This window comes from Rhinolophus sinicus, linkage group LG06, assembly GCF_036562045.2.
Source record: "Rhinolophus sinicus isolate RSC01 linkage group LG06, ASM3656204v1, whole genome shotgun sequence".
NCBI lineage: Eukaryota > Metazoa > Chordata > Mammalia > Chiroptera > Rhinolophidae > Rhinolophus > Rhinolophus sinicus.
The window spans coordinates 75,178,328-75,195,494 of record NC_133756.1 but is presented as its reverse complement, the minus strand read 5'-3'; the positions used below and the strand labels follow the sequence as shown (position 1 = coordinate 75,195,494).

The following is a 17,167-nucleotide window of genomic DNA, read 5'->3' as shown; positions in this document are numbered from 1 at the left end:
GGTGGTGAACACACAATGGGATTTATAGATGATGTAATATAGAATTGTACACCTGAAATCTATGTAATTTTACTAACAATTGTCACCCCAATAAATAAATAAAAAGAAAAAGAAACATATGACTTTACTCATATGGGACATAACATTGAAAGCGACAAAGGAACAAGACAAACAAAGAAACAAAAACTCACAGATACAGACAACAGTTTAATGGTTACCAGCAGGTAAGGGGGGAGGGAGGGAGATAGAAGAGGGAAAAGGGGGTCAAATAATGGTGATGGAAGGAGAACTGACTCTGGGTGGTGAACACACAATGCAATATATAGATGATGTACTATAGAAATGTACATTTGAAACCTATATAATTTTACTAACCAATGTCACCCCAGTAAATTTAATTTAAAAAATTAGTCATCAGGTCTGTAATGTAAACCTCTTTATTCTTCATTCTTCTGGGAACATTGGAGGCAAAAGGAAAATGGAAACTAGAAAACTTTATCTTTAAAACAACGTATTAATTTGTCAACCAAGACATGTTGGTTTCTTATTTTTTTACTCACTTAACTTCTTTGACTCCTTTAACTTGTCATAGTAGTTATGAGTGTATTGGAGGTTTATGGCACAATGAAACAGTAGAGGAAATGATGGAAGGACCCTGGGAGTCAGAGTGAGAAAGACCTGGGTATGAGCTACAGCTGCATCACAGTAAGGCTGTGTGGCCTTGGTCCACTTTTTGAGCCACGGTATTCCCATTTGTTAAGTGGTGCTCAATATTTTACTAACAGTATTGTGGGGGAAGAGGGTTAATATGTCCAACTGTCCAGTACAGTTCCAGACTAAATAAATAACTTAATTATTATTATTACCATCAGTATCATATGAAAACTAACTTTTCCTGAATTATTTGCTACTCAAGATACCTCACATGCAAAAATACTTCTATAGGAACTTTATAATTGCTGAAGTGCACAAAACTCACTCAGACCTTCCTCCCAAGCAAAACACCCGCCCAAAATATCACTCTTAGAGAACTTCTAAATCAGAGCTCAGGCCCAGCTGAAGCCACATGGACCTTGGGATACAGGGAGCCTAGCAAACGTAAGTGAAATTTCGGTTCAGCAAGTGGCCTCTATGCCCCACCCCATCCTCTACTCAAAAAATAAAACTTCGTTGAGATTTGTCAGTGTTGCAGGATTCACCCTAGCTATTTCCTCCAGAACGAAAAGGCAGGGGGTGATCAGTGTCTCAGGCAGTGAGCCGATGAGCAGGATCTCCCTATACACAAACGTGGCGATCCGTCGTTCAGTGAGTCCCATGAACCCCTGATGGAACAGCTCTGCCCTCCTTCACCAGACACCAAACCTTTAGAGAAAGTGCTTGTGAAGCTCAAAGAAATTGCTCTTTTCCATGGAGCTTTTGGCTTCTCTGGGCTTGTTGGAAGTCACAGCTGCTTCAGTGGCAAGGATATCACTCTCAGAAATTCAAGAACATCATGTTTCAGAAATTCAAAGTACATTTCTAGAACAGTCCGGACACCAAACTTTTGAGGCAGGATGAGGGTCAGGCATTTAATTGGGTATTCAAAGCTTCATCCTTTGGCCATCATTGACTATTGGTCATCACTGAAAATGTCTATTTCTATACACCATCATGTCAGGCATTGGTGGGCCAGGCCTGATGGCACTTGCAGGGCCATTCTGTGGCCTCAGAACTTGGCCTCAACAGTGCGTGCAGACAGCTCTGTGGTCATCTTATTTCCAAAAACTCCCAGAAAGCAGTGCAGGCCCATGGCCACCCCAGCCAAGACTGAGATGTATCTGGGTCATGGAGAGTGGAGAGAAGGCGCCAGGTACTCACTACACAGCTTTACAACACAGGCTCATAAGAGCCCTGAGAGAAAAACATTAGTATTCCCATCGGACAGATGGGCAAACTGAGGCTCAGGGAGGTCCCAGGGTGCCCAAAGTCACAAAGCCAGTGGTGGCAGTAGAAGGGGGTAGCATGAATCCTAGGTCAGATTTTCTAGTGGCTGCTCTTTTTTTTTTTTTTTCAGTGATAAAATAGTTTTAATGGGAGGCTTTCTGAAAGAAAAACTTTTTCTTGTGCTATCAAACAGCCAGTTTCCCTGCTTTGGGTTTCCTTGGCGGTGCACTGGCTGAACCCCTAGCCCCACCAAAAGGTAGGACGTTACTCTGACACTATGTGCAACCCCTTCACAGGTCCAGAAGCATGTCTCAACATCAGGAGACTGGCATTAGCAGGCAGTCAGTCAGTTGAAGGACTCCTGACTATTTGTTGGCACTTAAAGACTAGTCACATGAGGTGAAAAAGGGAACAGACACTCCCTGCCCAATGTAGCCAATGACCTTGATTGGGACTTATTTGAGCAACTACCTTTCCCTCTGCTTAGAACACGGCAAAACCCAGCCACTGGTCTCCGCGTCTTTCTCACTGGGCTGAGTCATTTTCTTGAACACTAAGTCCTACTATACTGTCTCAGCCTCATCCAGAAACTTCTGGTTCTGTCTTCACCCATTGCCCAAAGCCTGTCAAGTGAGAATCCCATCACTGGGCTCCAGTGAGGTCAAGGTGACTAAAGGTGGATAGCAAAGGTGGGAAGCTTTCTGGGGTCACAATCACTTTCCACCTTTTTGGACAAAATGTATTTTCTGGAAATAGGAGATTTCAACCAAAATTTGAATCCTTGGTTCATCTGACAAAGTACTTGATAGCACTTACATCTTGGAAATACACTTTCTGCTCTGGCCTCTCACATAATGCATCTTCCATGTGACCCAGGATTTGCAATACGAGTCAGTCTCCCCCCGGGGTCCTTGCCTCTTGTACTCAACCAGAGCCATTTAATTTTCAATGTGGGATCTACAAATGTGTTTTCAGGATATCCATGAATTTTCTGTAAAACTGTATGGGCATGTTTGCGTGTGTATATGTGTGTTAGATATGCATTTTTCCTGGGGAAGGACCCACAGTTTTCATCAAATTCTCAGAGGGGTCTCTGACCCAAAAAAGATTCGGAGAACTCAGAAGCACTGCTTTAAAAGGAACTTTCATTTCTGTCAGATTGGCCAAATTTCAACATAAAGTGTGTCAGCACGATTAAAAGCTGAAAAAAGTCAAGGATGGGAAATTTAATGTGTAAGATTTCAGGGAAATTAAAATAAATCCTCCAATGGAGTAAATTATGCAAAAAAGATTCCAATAAAATAGGGAATCATAAGCTGTGGAAGAGGTTGGGGGACAAGAATAATATGAATCCAGAAAGAGTAAGAACCAACGGAAATGCCAAATGGAGAGGAAGTTCTAAACAGGGTAAGTAGCAATTCCAGTTCCCAAGATGTGTGTTGTTCAGAAGGTAGGCTTTACAGACAGCTTCTTTAGGCTGCACACCAGTTCCTATTTTTACTTAAACCACTGAAAGAACTGTGTATGCAGCACAGAAGTCCTGGCATCAGGGACCAACCTGCTGACGCGTCAGAACTGCTCAGTGATGAGCTAATTAAAATTCTATGGTCTTTCCCAGAGATGGCTCTGTTTTTAACCTAAATATGTCTGTCACTTCAAGTGTGAAGTTTACATTTTTTTAAGAAAATACTTTACCTTCTTAACATTCCCATGAATAATTTAGCTTAGCTGATAATTCCTCCAGTCTCCTTCAACCATTTCTTCTAAAGACAGATGGGGATATTCCAGGCAGAAGGGAACTGATAAAACCTTATGAATCCTTGTCCCACCCTGTAGGGTCCCTAATTAAAAATACAAGGACAAAAAAGTTATGACAAAAAAGGACTGTAGCCCTAGGATTTTAAAAATCACTATTACCATCCGGTAATTTTCCTCCAACCCTATATTCAAGGCAATATCCACCTCACAAATGTTTTCCAAAGGTTCATGTGTAACTTGCTTTTTAGAAACGATGGTGTAAACATATATTCAGGTTCTCAATTAGAAGTCACATTTTTGAGGGACCCCAGACTAGTCTATATAAGCATGTCAACCCAAAGGCTGTTGAAATGCTTCATACTTATAATGTGTGTGTGTTGAAACAATATTGCTTCAATATTAGAAATGTTGAATATATCTTAAGCATAACATTTTTCTTGTGAAAATTTCCCTTACATATAGGTTCACCTCCATATTCAAGAGAAAAAAACAAAAACAAACTCAGTATACTGTAACCACAATTAATAATTGTTAAGCATCACACTTTTCTTTGGGGAGAAAGAGGCAAACTACAGGAAACTAGATCCACTTTTATCAGGATGACTGCTAGAGCCTGGACAACAGTGTGCACTGAACTTCACTTTATGGAGTATAGTCTATGCTTCCATTCAAAAAACATATTTGGGGGATTTTTTTCCCTCCAAACTTATTTTTCCATTATTTTCTTTATAAAACTAAAGGTGGTTAGCCACATCTAGGAATGCAAAAAAATCTTTATAAAATTAAGCTTTGGGGAGAAATGACTTAAAGGGAAATTATTTAATAAAACAATTTAAATGTTTAAACAAATTCTAAAGAATCTTGAGCTGCTCCTTGAGGAACTTCGAGTCTGATGGGGGCAGAAGGGGTACATGTGGACTTCCAAGGGCAGGCGGCCTTGGATCTTGGTTCTGACTTTGCATGAAGCTTTATGGAGGCACCCCTGAGCCTGAGAGAAAGCCATCTCCAGGTGGACAAGGAGAGAGGGCGGTAACCCGTCAGAGTTGCTCAGAGTATCAGCCAGGTATCCTAAGCTGGTCCAAGGCTGCCACAGCTGTAACTACAGGAAGTTCCTGGAGTGCCCCATGCCACCACCCTTCTGCAGTCTGAGGTATTGGGGCTTCCTGCTCCCCTCAGTACCTCTCACCCACGTGTCCAATGGCTGGCTCAAACTCCAAATTAAGCAAGTTCTGCCAGTGACCTTGCTTGCGTGTGCCTATACTTGACTGCCTTGTAAACATTTAGTGCAGTGGAAACATTGATCCTGGTTTAGTTTTAATAACTTGATCTCTTGAAACCAACAGGGCCTTCAAAGCAGGACATCATGGACTCATTTCTCCACACACCTGCGGAAAAGATCTCCTGGCAGCAGACTCCCTGCCATCCGCTCTTGGTCCTAGAGTGGCACAGCAGGCCTTTCACGGGCTGACAAGAAGGAAATCAAGTGTTCAGTTTAACGAACACATCTCCTACCTGAGACTTATTTGCCCATTCAGCTGCTCCCGAGAACATGGCCTTATTCTTATAAGGGGAATCTGTTTATTTTATTTACTCTTTAAGAAGTATTGCGACACAAATATAAGCTTAGGTGAAAAAGTGTCTTTGTTCCTCTCCTTGAACAAATGGCCATTTTATTTTGCTGTTTATCTGGTGCCATGGTAACCAGCATGATTTGAGATTTACTTTTTAGACTTAGGAGTGACAATTGAAATTCAATTTAGCAAACATCGATTGAGTGCCTACCAAGTGTGGAAGATAAAAAGATGGATGAGACACTCTCCTTCCTCAAAAGGACACATGTCAGAGTGCTAAGAACTAGACTAGGAGTCGGCAAACTTTTCCCATAAAAAGTCAAATGGCAAATATTTTAGGTGTGGGCCATGTGGTTTCTGCTGCAATGATTCGACTCTGCCACTGCAGTGCAAAGGCCGCCATAGACTATAGGTGATGTATGAGCAGGGCTATGTTCCAACAAACCTTTACTGATGGACACTGAAAGTTACATTTCTTGTAATTTTCACATGTCACAAAACAGTAGTCTTCTTTTGATGTTTTACAACTCTTAAGAAATTTAAAAAGCACTCATGACTCGGGGACCATATAAAAAAGGCAGCTGGCTGATTTTGGCCAGTGGCCGCAGCTTACGGACTTCTGGGCTAGAGTCTCAGGTCTGGCCCTTCCTAGCTCTGTGGGGGAAGGGAAGTTGCCCAGACTTCCTGAACCTCGCTGTCCTCATCTCTAAACTTGGGATGAGAATCTCTGCCATGTGTGTTCTAAGAATTAGATACCTAAAAAGAGAAAACACTACACGAATATCAGATGATCTCCTTCCTGGAAGGACATCCTGTTTGGTGGTGACAAGGACACTGATAACAACTAATCTTCCTGCATATTTGTTTACTGCTAGGCATTGTGTTAAGTGCCATGCACTTTTTACAGTATTTTATCTCATCCATGATGACATCGATTTTAAGATGCATCATTATTGAATGTACCACCAAGAAAGAAAGCGCTGCCAGTTAACTTCTGACACAGCACTGACTCTGAGATGCGTCCTGATTTCACAAATGCTAATGTGTGTGTGTGTGGTGGGGGTGAGGGGGGGCGGCTGCATTTTAGCATCTCCTTTAAGCCCACAACCAACCTAGGATAGGTACTACCTAGTACCCACTAGGTACTATTATTGTCCCTATTTTGAGGAACTGTTTCTAGTCTCCGTTCAAATAGCTAGAAGTGCCAGTGCTGGCATTTTTACCATGGGCAACCTTGTCCAGAGTCTGAGCTCTGCCTTAAGGGCATGGATGCCTGGAAGAAGGCTGAAACAGATGGAGCTTTAAGTATGAAATGGCAAGCTCAAGAAAGTCTGACACAAATGAACTTTTTCATCAGTGAGAGAGGAAACATACATGCCAGTCAATCATGCACCTCTGCGGTTTCACAGTAGGGTGTGAATGCAGTAAGAGGCAACAGGGAACAGGAAATTTAAAATGCAGAATAAGCACGGCAAGATGCACTAACATCGGAGCTTGCAGACCCCTCTAACAGCTGTATAGGGAATGCTGTCTAGCTCAAGGAAGGATGGGAGCAGATGCTAAGAGTCTGTAACGTGAACATAGCTGGACAGGAGGAGGCAGCCAGGGAAAGGTTTCTTATCCTTGAGCTTTACTTTCTTGTGCGAAAGAAATGTGTGTGGGGTGTGGAGCCCAAAGGCCAGGGGACTGGGGAATCATGCTCCCCTGGGCCACGCATCCTCACTGCACAGGGGGCTCAGGACGTGCTCCAGCTTCTCAGCTTGGCCATGCATGTCAATCACAGCAAGCTGGAGGCACAACACTGGTGTTAGATGCAAGCCTCTGAACGCAGAACTTAGGGGAGAATTTAGGCCAAAAATCTCTTTCAAATTCTGATTTAGATTTCCTCTCAAAATTTTGGCCTCAAATCTTCCCTTCTCCCATTATTTTGTCACCAAATATTTATGAAGTCAAAAGCTTGCTCGACATGTAACTTCAGCCTGTGTCATTGTACAGGAAGGAGCCAACAGAGTGGACCTGAGACTGCTCTCCTTAGAAAGGCCTCCTTGCAAGACTGGCCCTTGGCAGCTGTCTGGGAATTTGGATTCCAGGCGTCCACCCACCATTCCCTAACTGACCAGCATGGCTCGTTGCACCTACAGGGTTTACACAGACAATGTGGTTTATACGGAGCACCTGCTTGCCTTCGGGGAGGGTGGAGTTTGGTACGTGCCAGGCAGAGGGTGTCTGTGTGACCAGCTCCCGGTAAAACCCTGGGCACTGGGTCTGAACTGAGCTTCCCGGGCAGACAGCATTCCACACGTGTCACAGCTCAGTGCTGTGGGAATGAAGCGCGTCCTGTGAGACTCCTCCAGGAGAGGACTCTGGAAAGCCTGAGCCTGGTTTCCTTTGGACTTTGCCCCATATGCTTTTTCCTTTTGTTGATTTTGCTCTGTGTTCTTTTCCTGGAATAACTCACAGCCAAACTAGCTGCTGAGATGCCGAGTCCCATGAGTCCTCCAGTGAATCATCAATCCTGGGCATGGTCTTGGGGACTCCTGACACAGCCATCCTCAGCCAATTCATTCCAGATTGCTGTCCTTCTGAAATAGTGCTGTGCCAGCATGAGGCCTGAGGGAGAGACGGAGGTGCTTTCTGTACTGACCAGGAAGCAGAAGTGCGGGGTAAGTCAGGTACCAGGTTCTCGCTTGTTCCATTCAAATGCCGGCATGTGCTCAGGGAAATATTAACCTTGTGATTTCTGCCCTTCAGAAATTTTCAGCCAAGTACAGGAGACAACAGTGGAGATGATGATGATGATGGTGATGGAAGCAATATAGCTAATACTTATCCGGCGCTTATTCTGTGCCAGGCACTCTCCTAGCACTTCCCATGTTAACTCTTTTAATCCTCACAGCAACCCTGGGAGTCAGGCAATTTTATTATCTTCATCTTCACAGATGAGCAAGTTGAGCACAAAAGGTTAAGGACCGCTCCAGGCCACATAGCTAGTTATTGGCAACACATCCTCTGGCTTCAGTAAGTGAGTTGTTAACCAGTACACCACACTGCCTCTCTCTGGACATAGAGATAAATCCTAATTAGTATAAACAGGTCCAACTTCACCTATATCTTTCAAAAATGTAGTATTTATTCTACCCAACATCACAATTATCTTTGTGTATGTTTTAATGCCTGTGCTAGACCCTGAGCTGTGTGGCTAGGTGTGTGCCCAATGCATCTTTGCGTTGCCTCTGTGGCACCATGTTTTGTACTTGGTAAGCATTCAGATGCAAATGAATGAAAGAGCATAACCATCCAGGTGTTGGAGGTCATCTCAGTCTAGAACTGTGATGACAGGTCTTAGGGAACACGTGACATTGAGGGGGATCTCAAAGTTAAGTTCCAAATAGGCATTCCATGTGGCAGTAACCATATGAGCAGAGAGGTGGACCCAATAATGACCACAGTAACTTGAGAGGACCAAGAGGTGACTGGCTAGAATAATGGGTGTGCCTGGGTAAAATCAGGTGAAATCTAACTATCATGACCCTTAAATGAAAACCTAGAGTTACAAGCAATGGGGGAAGCCAGTGAGGAAGAAAATGACAGGGACAAAAGTGATGATCTGATAAGATTTATTTGGGGCACAACAGAGGGATGCATGGCTTGATGGGCCAGAGCCCTGGAGCGGGCTGAGGCATTGAGAAACACTGCAAGAGTCTCAACAAGATGTAAGTCAGCACAACATATGGTCAGAGACCAAGAACAGAGGGGGTTTCAGGGCCAGACCTGCTGCTAAGACAAGTAGAATCTTGGACAACGGAAACTTTGAGCTGAGGGGTGGTACCTGACAATCTCCGACATTCTTTCCCACTTTAACCTTTTAGGAGTCTAAGATTTGGGTTGGAACTAGGATGGTAGCTGTAGGTTTTAAGAATCATTTCTAAAGAGAATTGATGGAATCTGGTATGTAATTAACAGTGGCAGAGGTATTAAAGATGACCGAAGCGTGAGTGCAGAAAACTGAGAGAATAATGGTGATGTTCATGGGAGTAAGACGTACAAAGAAAATTCAAAGACATTTTTATTTCACACACAAAAAATATACTTAAAGGAAAAAAATCATCTCAGCAGCTACAAGAAGTGAGACTTTGACAATAAGCTACAAGAAAAAAAAAGAGCAAAAAAAAATTAAAAGTAAGCCCAAGAGAAAATGACTTAGTTGGTAGTTGTTTTATCCATCCTTATTCATTATTTAGCATTTTCAGTACTCCCAGCTTTAAAACAAACCACCCCCTGTCAAAATATTGCTTACACACTGTGGTTGAGTCTCATTAATTCTCACGATTATATCTGAGCACATTCTGTGTTTTGAAATAGAATATCAGCTACTGACCCTCAGGAAGCTAATTGCTTTTCCACATATTCAGCACAGTTATGCATCCAACTAAACAAGTCACTTACCATGGTAGCGGAGCACTACTGTGAGCTTTACTGCCCAGGGATCAACATGGGCCAGTGAGCTAGTGCCCAGGCTATGACCGTGGGCAGAGACGGGCGTTCTGCCCAGTCCTACTACACAACCGGTTTCCAGCAGATGTAATTTACTGCTCTTTGTACAGTGTCTCTTTGTACAGGGAGGGGACTTAAAGCCTCTAATGTGCATATCTGTATTGAATATACATGGCTGGTGTTACATGTGATAGGATAAGCAATTCTGCAGTTGCTCCCTTCCAGTTAATTATCTTGCTTTGTACACAGATACTAGGTCACTACTGGCAAAGACCAATTTCTGGTTTAATGGGGCAGAAAGAAGAGATCTAGATATAAATGTCTATCAACTGTCTCTATTCTTATTAAAATATTGTGCTTAGAGGAAAACACATGACTATTCCATTTACTTGAATTTGCCTTTTAAGTAGCTGGCAAACTAGGAATTTTAATAGTAGAAATAAGCTCATTTGGTGCTATGGATATTTCAATTCCATTTCTAGCAGGCATTAGGAAGCCTCTTCTATACTCTATCTTTGAATATTTTATAGCCATATATATTTCTTTGGAAAAACACATTGCATTTGGGATAATAAAGGTCCTGCAGATTTTATTACGCAATTGTGCCAGTAAGACCAAAGCAGTAAATACCAATGCTGGCTTCAGAATACAAATGTTTATTGTGCAATAATTTCAGAGTGGCATGCACTAGTGAGAAGCCAGACCAAAGACTGGACACCCAGTTGCCTCCTCCTCTCCTCCTTTCACTATCTGATGTGAGCAATTCACTTAACCATTGCTGTGCCTTGGCCAGAGGAGGCCAAGACCAAATCTCAGTGCAAAGTGAATTCCCCCACTGCTCTCCTCTTACGCCAACCTTTCTGAGCCAGGTGAGAGCTCCTATGAGACCCGCCACTTCCCACCACCCCTTCTACCTCCCTCTGCTCACATCATGTAGCTCCCATTTCAGTCACTATGCACCTCTTCCTCTATAGAATGTGCCTTTCTATCTCTTTGCCACTAAATACCTGCATTCTAGCCCTCCTGCCCACAGGAAGACCTTCCCAGCTCTCAAAGCTCATGTCTTTCTTTTTTCTCCTAAATTTCCAATGGCTTTTAGCCACTCTGTACCAATCCTTAATCCATTCACTTATATTACACATATGTAAGTGTCTGTTAAAAACAGTTCAGTGTATTTAGGCACAGCTCACTGTACAACTGTGTTGGGTCAGTTGGACAAAAACCAATGGGACAATTGTTAACCTTGTAGGCTAGCTGGAGAGAGACAAGTGAAGCTGGTTATAAGAAAGGCAACAGTAAAGTCGGGCAGGGTTTCACTACAGTGAGACTGGCCCCCTCACTTGGGGATTGGGGGGATGGAAAGATCTGTAAAGAAAAACGGCCTTTTGTGCTTGCCTGGGCAGCACATGTACTAAAGTAGTTAAAAGGATACAGAGAAAAATAGCATGGCCCTGTGCAAGGATGGCACACAAATTTATGAAACATTTCATATTTTTAAAAAGAAAAGAAAAAGGGAGATGAGGGTAAGGGGGATCAAATATATGGTGATGGAAGGAGAACTGACTCTGGGTGGTGAACACACAATGGGATTTATAGATGATGTAATACAGAATTGTACAGCTGAAATCTATGTAATTTTACTAACAATTGTCACCCCAATAAATTTAAAAAATAAATTAAAAAAAGAAAAAGGGCCTTTTGAGTTGGTCCAAAGAGAAACTGGTAGAATTTGGAAATGCAAATGGTGGATGAGCGGTAAGGGCATTTCAGGGAGAAGGAAGCGGACAAATGAAGGCATGGAGAAAGGGCTGGGTGTAGAAAGGAGGCAACACAGGAAGGAGGACAATGGGGAATAACACTGCAGAGTCCTTCACTGCTCAGACCTCGTGTTCTCTGGGGGGCCCCTCGGGACCTCTTGGGGGGGCAGCTGCCCCTGTTGTGCCTAAACAGTTGAGAGACTGAGTGCAGATTTTTTTTCTCTCTCCAGTCTGTCAGCAGCATGAGGGCAGGCACCCCCTTTCCTGGCTTTGGTGCCGGTCACCTTCAGGGCAACTGTGTGGTACATGAGGTAAGACTGCGCCCCAAGTGTGCAGTGTAGCGAACACCGTTAGCTGCATTTGCAAAGTGACCTGTGCCAGGCTCAGAGACAGTGTGGCAGCAGTACTGGGAAAGGCAAGGGCAGGGCAGGGAGACCAGTCAGGACACTACTGACACCCCAGCAGGCCCTAACGACACGGGGCAGGGCCTGGAGAGAGGCATTCACGCCTTTTCTCAGGAGCCTTGTCTCCTCCTTGAGCACATCAAGGCCCTTGCGCAGAGCCCAGCAGCCACTAAAACAACAAGACATACGGTTTTGCCCGACTGAGGACACTGCTGTTAGGTAACTCCTGTGAGTGTTTCCACCACAGACCAGGAGCCACATGTAAGGATGTCTGAGGTGTCTGAAGGGCTGCGTGACATCGTGATGGAATCTGTTTACATGGAAACTGGCAATAACAGCACATACCTAAGCCATGTGTGACTAATTCCTATGTGCCCTCAAGTCCTCCTTCCACAGTCAGTATTACCAGCAGCCCCAGAGACTTTGTACTTCTTGCTCAGCTGACCTAGGATCCTCTGCCCCTCTTGCTGGGCCTACCTTCGTCAGGTCGGTATGCTGGGAGGCCAGAGGTCAACATGGCCAAAAGTCCATCAAGCACAGGCAGTGAGAACCTGGAGAGTTCTCCCTGCATTTAATTCAGGAATTAAAGGCTGAAACGTCATGAAACCCTCAATCCATGTATTAGCACTTACTCCTGTAAGATATGAGGGAAATTTAAACAAAGTTTTTACACAGTGACCACTGCTATTACTACTACTCAGACAACAGGCATCAATTTCCCTTGAAAAGCCATTATTTCTTTTCTTTTTTGTATATTCCCCGACAACTATGATTTCCTTTCACCTTCTGAGGGGCATTAGCTGCTATTCTGGAGGTTAAATTCTGACTCTGGTTCAGATATCATCTGTCTGCCTTAAGTATGTCTTTTCACCTCTCTTAGGATCAGATTTTAACATGAAGGATGAGCTGGACTGTAGTCTGTGCGCTAAGCAGCAGCTCAAGCAAAGCCCGTCTTTACAGGACGGCCTGGTCTGGTGTTCCCTGCCAGCCCGCCCCTGTCTGCCCTGTGTTCTCCATGAAGTCTGACTCCCTTAATCAGCTCCCTGGAGATTCCCTCCTCTGCCTGGCCTGCTTGTGAGACAAGCTCCATATTGCTGAGTGCAGAGTGGACCAGAAATTTAAACCACACTTCTCTGCCAAAAGGGCTTAGGCATCTTCTCCCCAAATATGTTTTCTTCTTGGCAAAAGTCTGACAATTTACTAGATTATAAGCTCTGAGGGAAAGGCCTACCTTTTAAATGATAATCTATAAACTTTTAGAGTCACCAAATGCTCCTTGAGAAAGTTCAGGGTGTGCTTCCCATTGTCAAGGATGAAATTTATATCGCATGCTATGGGACACTATTAGTGAGCTAGAGAACAGCATGCAGCAAATTCAAGGTATTTCACTTGCAGGGCCTGGGGTGGGAGAGGGGAGGACAGACGGTGTCTCCACTTGGTTTTGGAAATTTTAACTTATGGAGAAGAGAAAGGCAAACATACCTGGTGGGGGTTGGAATGCTGCCAGTTTTTCCTTTCCCCTAATATTACATTTCTCCCATTAATTCTCCTTGCTCCATATCACCTTAAACACAAATTGAAAACCGAAACCTCTGGAGTATGTGCTTAAGGCAGAAACTTACGCAATTCAAACTGAAGTCGTGCAGCTGGGGTGGGCTCCGGTTACTGATAACCACTCAGCAAGCCTCCCTCAGTTCCCAGCAGAAGCATTTGAAACCATACCTGCAGTTTTGTTCATTAGGGCTAAGGAACAATGTGCAGACATTTTCCCCAATGTCAGGGATTTCAGAACAGGATCAATTTGAACTTCTGGTGAGAGAGAGAGAGAGGAGAGGGGAGGGAGGGAGGGAGGGAGGGAGGGAGGGAGAGAGAGAGAGAGAGAGAGAGAGAGAGAGAGAGAGAGAGGATGGGGGGGAGAGAAGGAGAGAGAGAGAGAGAGAGAGAGAGAGAGAGAGAGAGAGAGAGAGAGAGAGAGAGAGAGACACTGCATGCGAGAATGGCAAAGAGAAAAATATGAAGAACGTAAGGACAGGGCGGGGAGAGGGTGAAAAGTACAGAAACCCTAGATAATAACTGTTCAACAGAAACTTGTTTAATAGAAAACAGGTCTCGGCTAGAGCAGTGCTTGATATGCGAACAATATGCTGACTCTACAGGGCCAGTGGGGTGAATGGTTTGCCCAAACTCAATGTGTTAAGCAGGTTTTGGAGATGTTTAGATGGAAGATGCAAATGGACAGGAATCAGTTTGGGCAAATAGGAATGATATTGTTGAACACAATACCTATACTAATGTATCCTGTAATATAGTTGGGTATCATGTTAGTAGGTCTTCCTACTAACTAATAACTAATAATTGCAAAAAGAATGACTATTCGCAATTATTTTTAACCTTTTAAACAGCAATTACGTTTGTACCAACCTAATATTTCAAACCACAATAATAAGGAATTGATAAGAATATTCAAGGAAGTAACTAATTTGGCTGTATCAGTTAATAGTATTTATATGCATTTGAGTCCCATAACAATGACCTGCTAATGAAACAGACATTTCTTGACATTATCATGAAACCAGCCACTTTGGTAGATTTATCAATATCTACAATCAGCATGTACAAAGTCCTATGGAACTGGACTCCATTTTTGGAACTTTTTACTATAAAACTCTATACACCCAAAGTCAACACTAATATTCTTTCATATCAGTTCTAAATCATGTAAAGTCATTTAATAAAATTGTACAAACAAGCTGTTTACAAGGACAGAAAACTGCAGTGGGTTTGTGTATTAGTCATGGGCTCTGCCAGGCTGCAATAATAAACAACCCTTAACAATCTCAGAGGCTTAAAACATCATAAGTTTATTTCTTGCTCATACTACATGCCCACTGAAGGCTGGCCGGGGGCTCTGCTCACCTTGTCACTTGGGATGCAGGCTAAAAGAGCAGCCACCCTCCTGAATATTGCTAGTTGATGTGTTAGAAACTTAGAGAGTCTCTCATAGGTAATTAAATATCCCAGACCAGAAGGGACATGTCATTTCTGCTCACAGCTCATTGGCCCAAACTAGACATATGTACCTGCCCAATGTCAAGGGAAATGTTGGCAAAAGGCACCAGTGACTTCCACACTTTGTTGTGTGGAGTTGAGTCTTCAAAAATACTTCAAATACACATATGTGAAGACAGTGACACGACTCCCTGGATGCTTTGTGTCCTTAGAGAAATAGGTGATGTGTCTAGACCACCTTCTATGTTTCCTTCATCAGAGCCCTAAAACCATCACGTGGGACTAACTAAAGTCCCGTTGAGGCACAGATCTTTGGGAGGTGAGAACCAGAACCCTGCCTTAGCATCGTCTACCTGGTCCATTTACCACAGCTCCTGTATCACAGTGGAGGCTCAGCTCTCTACAATTTTACACCCTGAATTTTTTTTTCAGGGACCTTTCACTAGAGAAGCTTTGTCTGTTCTACCACAGGTTGGGCTACCACAGGTTGGGCTGTATGGGGCTGAGCAAGTCACCTCAGTGGTAAGGGATTTCAGGACCATTTCCCAGTAATGATGTCACAGTAGCCAAACTTAAAGCTTTAGTCGTAACATCATGAGAAGCAGTGTCATGGTGAAGAATGGGGACTCTTCAGCCAGACACACTGGTCTCAATCTTGGTTCTAGTACTAGCCAAGAGACCCTGGCCAACTGACCCTCTTGTAAGAGTGGGACAATAATAGCACCTTCCCTCTGGGGTCACTGTGAGGACGGAAGGAGGAGTACAGAGCTCAGTGAGCATGAGGGCTTGTTCTTTCTATAGTCTTTCTCTCATCCGCATCATTTCGACCTCCCCTCAGCCACACTTCTTTCAAACTAATTTGCTACCACAAGGAGCAAGCCACATGCCTCACAATAATCCTGTGAGGTAGGTATAAGTATCCCTACTTAACTAAGGAAAAGACCACGACTGACTCAGGATTTCAGATCTGTCTGCCTGAGCCTATGCTCTTTCACAGCAATGTTCTACCTGGTCTTCCCAATGTCATGAATACAAGGGGCCACTATAATGCACGGAAATAGTCCAAGTTGTTCTTCCACTTGTACTTAGAACTCTTCTAAGAGGCTGTTCTGCTCAATTGGACAAATAAGAGACAGTATTTTCTCCATCAGAATATACTTGGAGTGCTTCACAGAGTGGAGGCACCAACTCTCAGTTCATTGCATGCAGAGCACGCCAGGCTCAAGCCTCAGATGCTAGACCTGAATAGGGGAAGAAAGAGTTGGGATGAAAGATGGTGAGATTGATATCCAAACCGTCCTAGCCTGCAATTGAGATATATAATAGCAGTAATTTTATTCATTGCTTTGTAATGTAGTCTACATATATAACCTGTGGACATTTAAGAAGTCCTTTGGTTCTAGTCTGAAAATTGCTACCTTTCCACCTTGACTAGAGCCAGATTATTTTACCTATGGCCTTATAAGGTGCAATAAACCGACTCTTTGTCCTTGTCTATACTAGACTGGTGGGGGGAGGGGGGATTCCCCCTGGAAAGCACAGGCATGGTCAAGTTTTCCACTCACTGGCCCAGTAGCAGGACTGTCTTCCCTTCCAACTAGGGAAGTTCTCTAGAGCAGAGGTTGGAAAACTATAGCCACAGAACAAATTCAGCCTGATGCCTATTTTTGTAAATAAAGCTTTATTGGAACACCCATTTTTATGTATCATCTATGGCTGCCTTCATGCTACAATGGCAGAACTGAGTAGTTATAACAGAACTGAATGGTCTGCAGAGCCTAAAATATTTACCATCTGGTCCTTTACAGAAAAAGTTTGCTGAGCCCTGATCTAGAGTATTATGGCCAGGGAAGGTGCAGGGAGGAAAGAGCTTCTGCCAAACAAGAGTGATACTGCTGCTGATGACCAGTCACAGGCAGGACCTCAGACCAAAGGGCACATGTTTCATTTAACAAATATTTTCTTATGTGCCAGATACTAGGACGTAACAATGAGCAAGATAAACTCAATCTCTGCCCTTTGGCAGTTAAAAAATGTGTGTTGGGATAAAGATGAGGGCATAAGGAAAAGAGAAGGAATAGAGATATGTAAAAAATCAAGTATAGGCCAAATAATGGTGATATATTCATACATCAAGGAAATGAATGAATTATAGCTAAAAGGTCAATATAAATGCATCTCAGGAATAATGCTTAGTGAAAAACAAACACACAGAAGAATATATGCTGTATGATTTAACTTACTAAAGGTT

At 43.4% G+C, this 17,167-nt stretch overlaps 1 protein-coding gene, 1 long non-coding RNA gene and 1 other non-coding gene across 7 annotated transcripts in view; 2 read left to right on the top strand and 1 right to left on the bottom strand.

The window, feature by feature from the left end:
- The window catches only part of SLC22A23 (solute carrier family 22 member 23), a 182,148-nt gene that overhangs the window by 96,978 nt on the left and 68,003 nt on the right, over positions 1-17,167 (bottom strand). The window contains exon 4 of one of the 5 annotated variants that reach the window (XM_074335283.1): positions 132-8,309. The exons of the other annotated variants lie outside the window; for them this stretch is intronic. Coding sequence (XP_074191384.1) covers positions 8,215-8,309 — 95 coding nt within the window. The 3' untranslated portion in view covers positions 132-8,214. Of the gene's footprint in view, positions 1-131; positions 8,310-17,167 lie in introns of those variants that run through there. 5 annotated transcript variants of the gene reach the window in all.
- Positions 7,828-17,167, top strand: part of LOC141572161 (uncharacterized) — a 25,792-nt gene continuing 16,452 nt past the window's right edge. The window contains exon 1 of the long non-coding RNA XR_012497349.1: positions 7,828-7,915. This is a non-coding gene — a long non-coding RNA (uncharacterized LOC141572161). The remainder of the gene's footprint in view (positions 7,916-17,167) is intronic.
- LOC141572515 (U6 spliceosomal RNA) lies at positions 11,134-11,242 on the top strand. Its single transcript, XR_012497843.1, has one exon. It is a non-coding gene; the product is annotated as a U6 spliceosomal RNA (small nuclear RNA).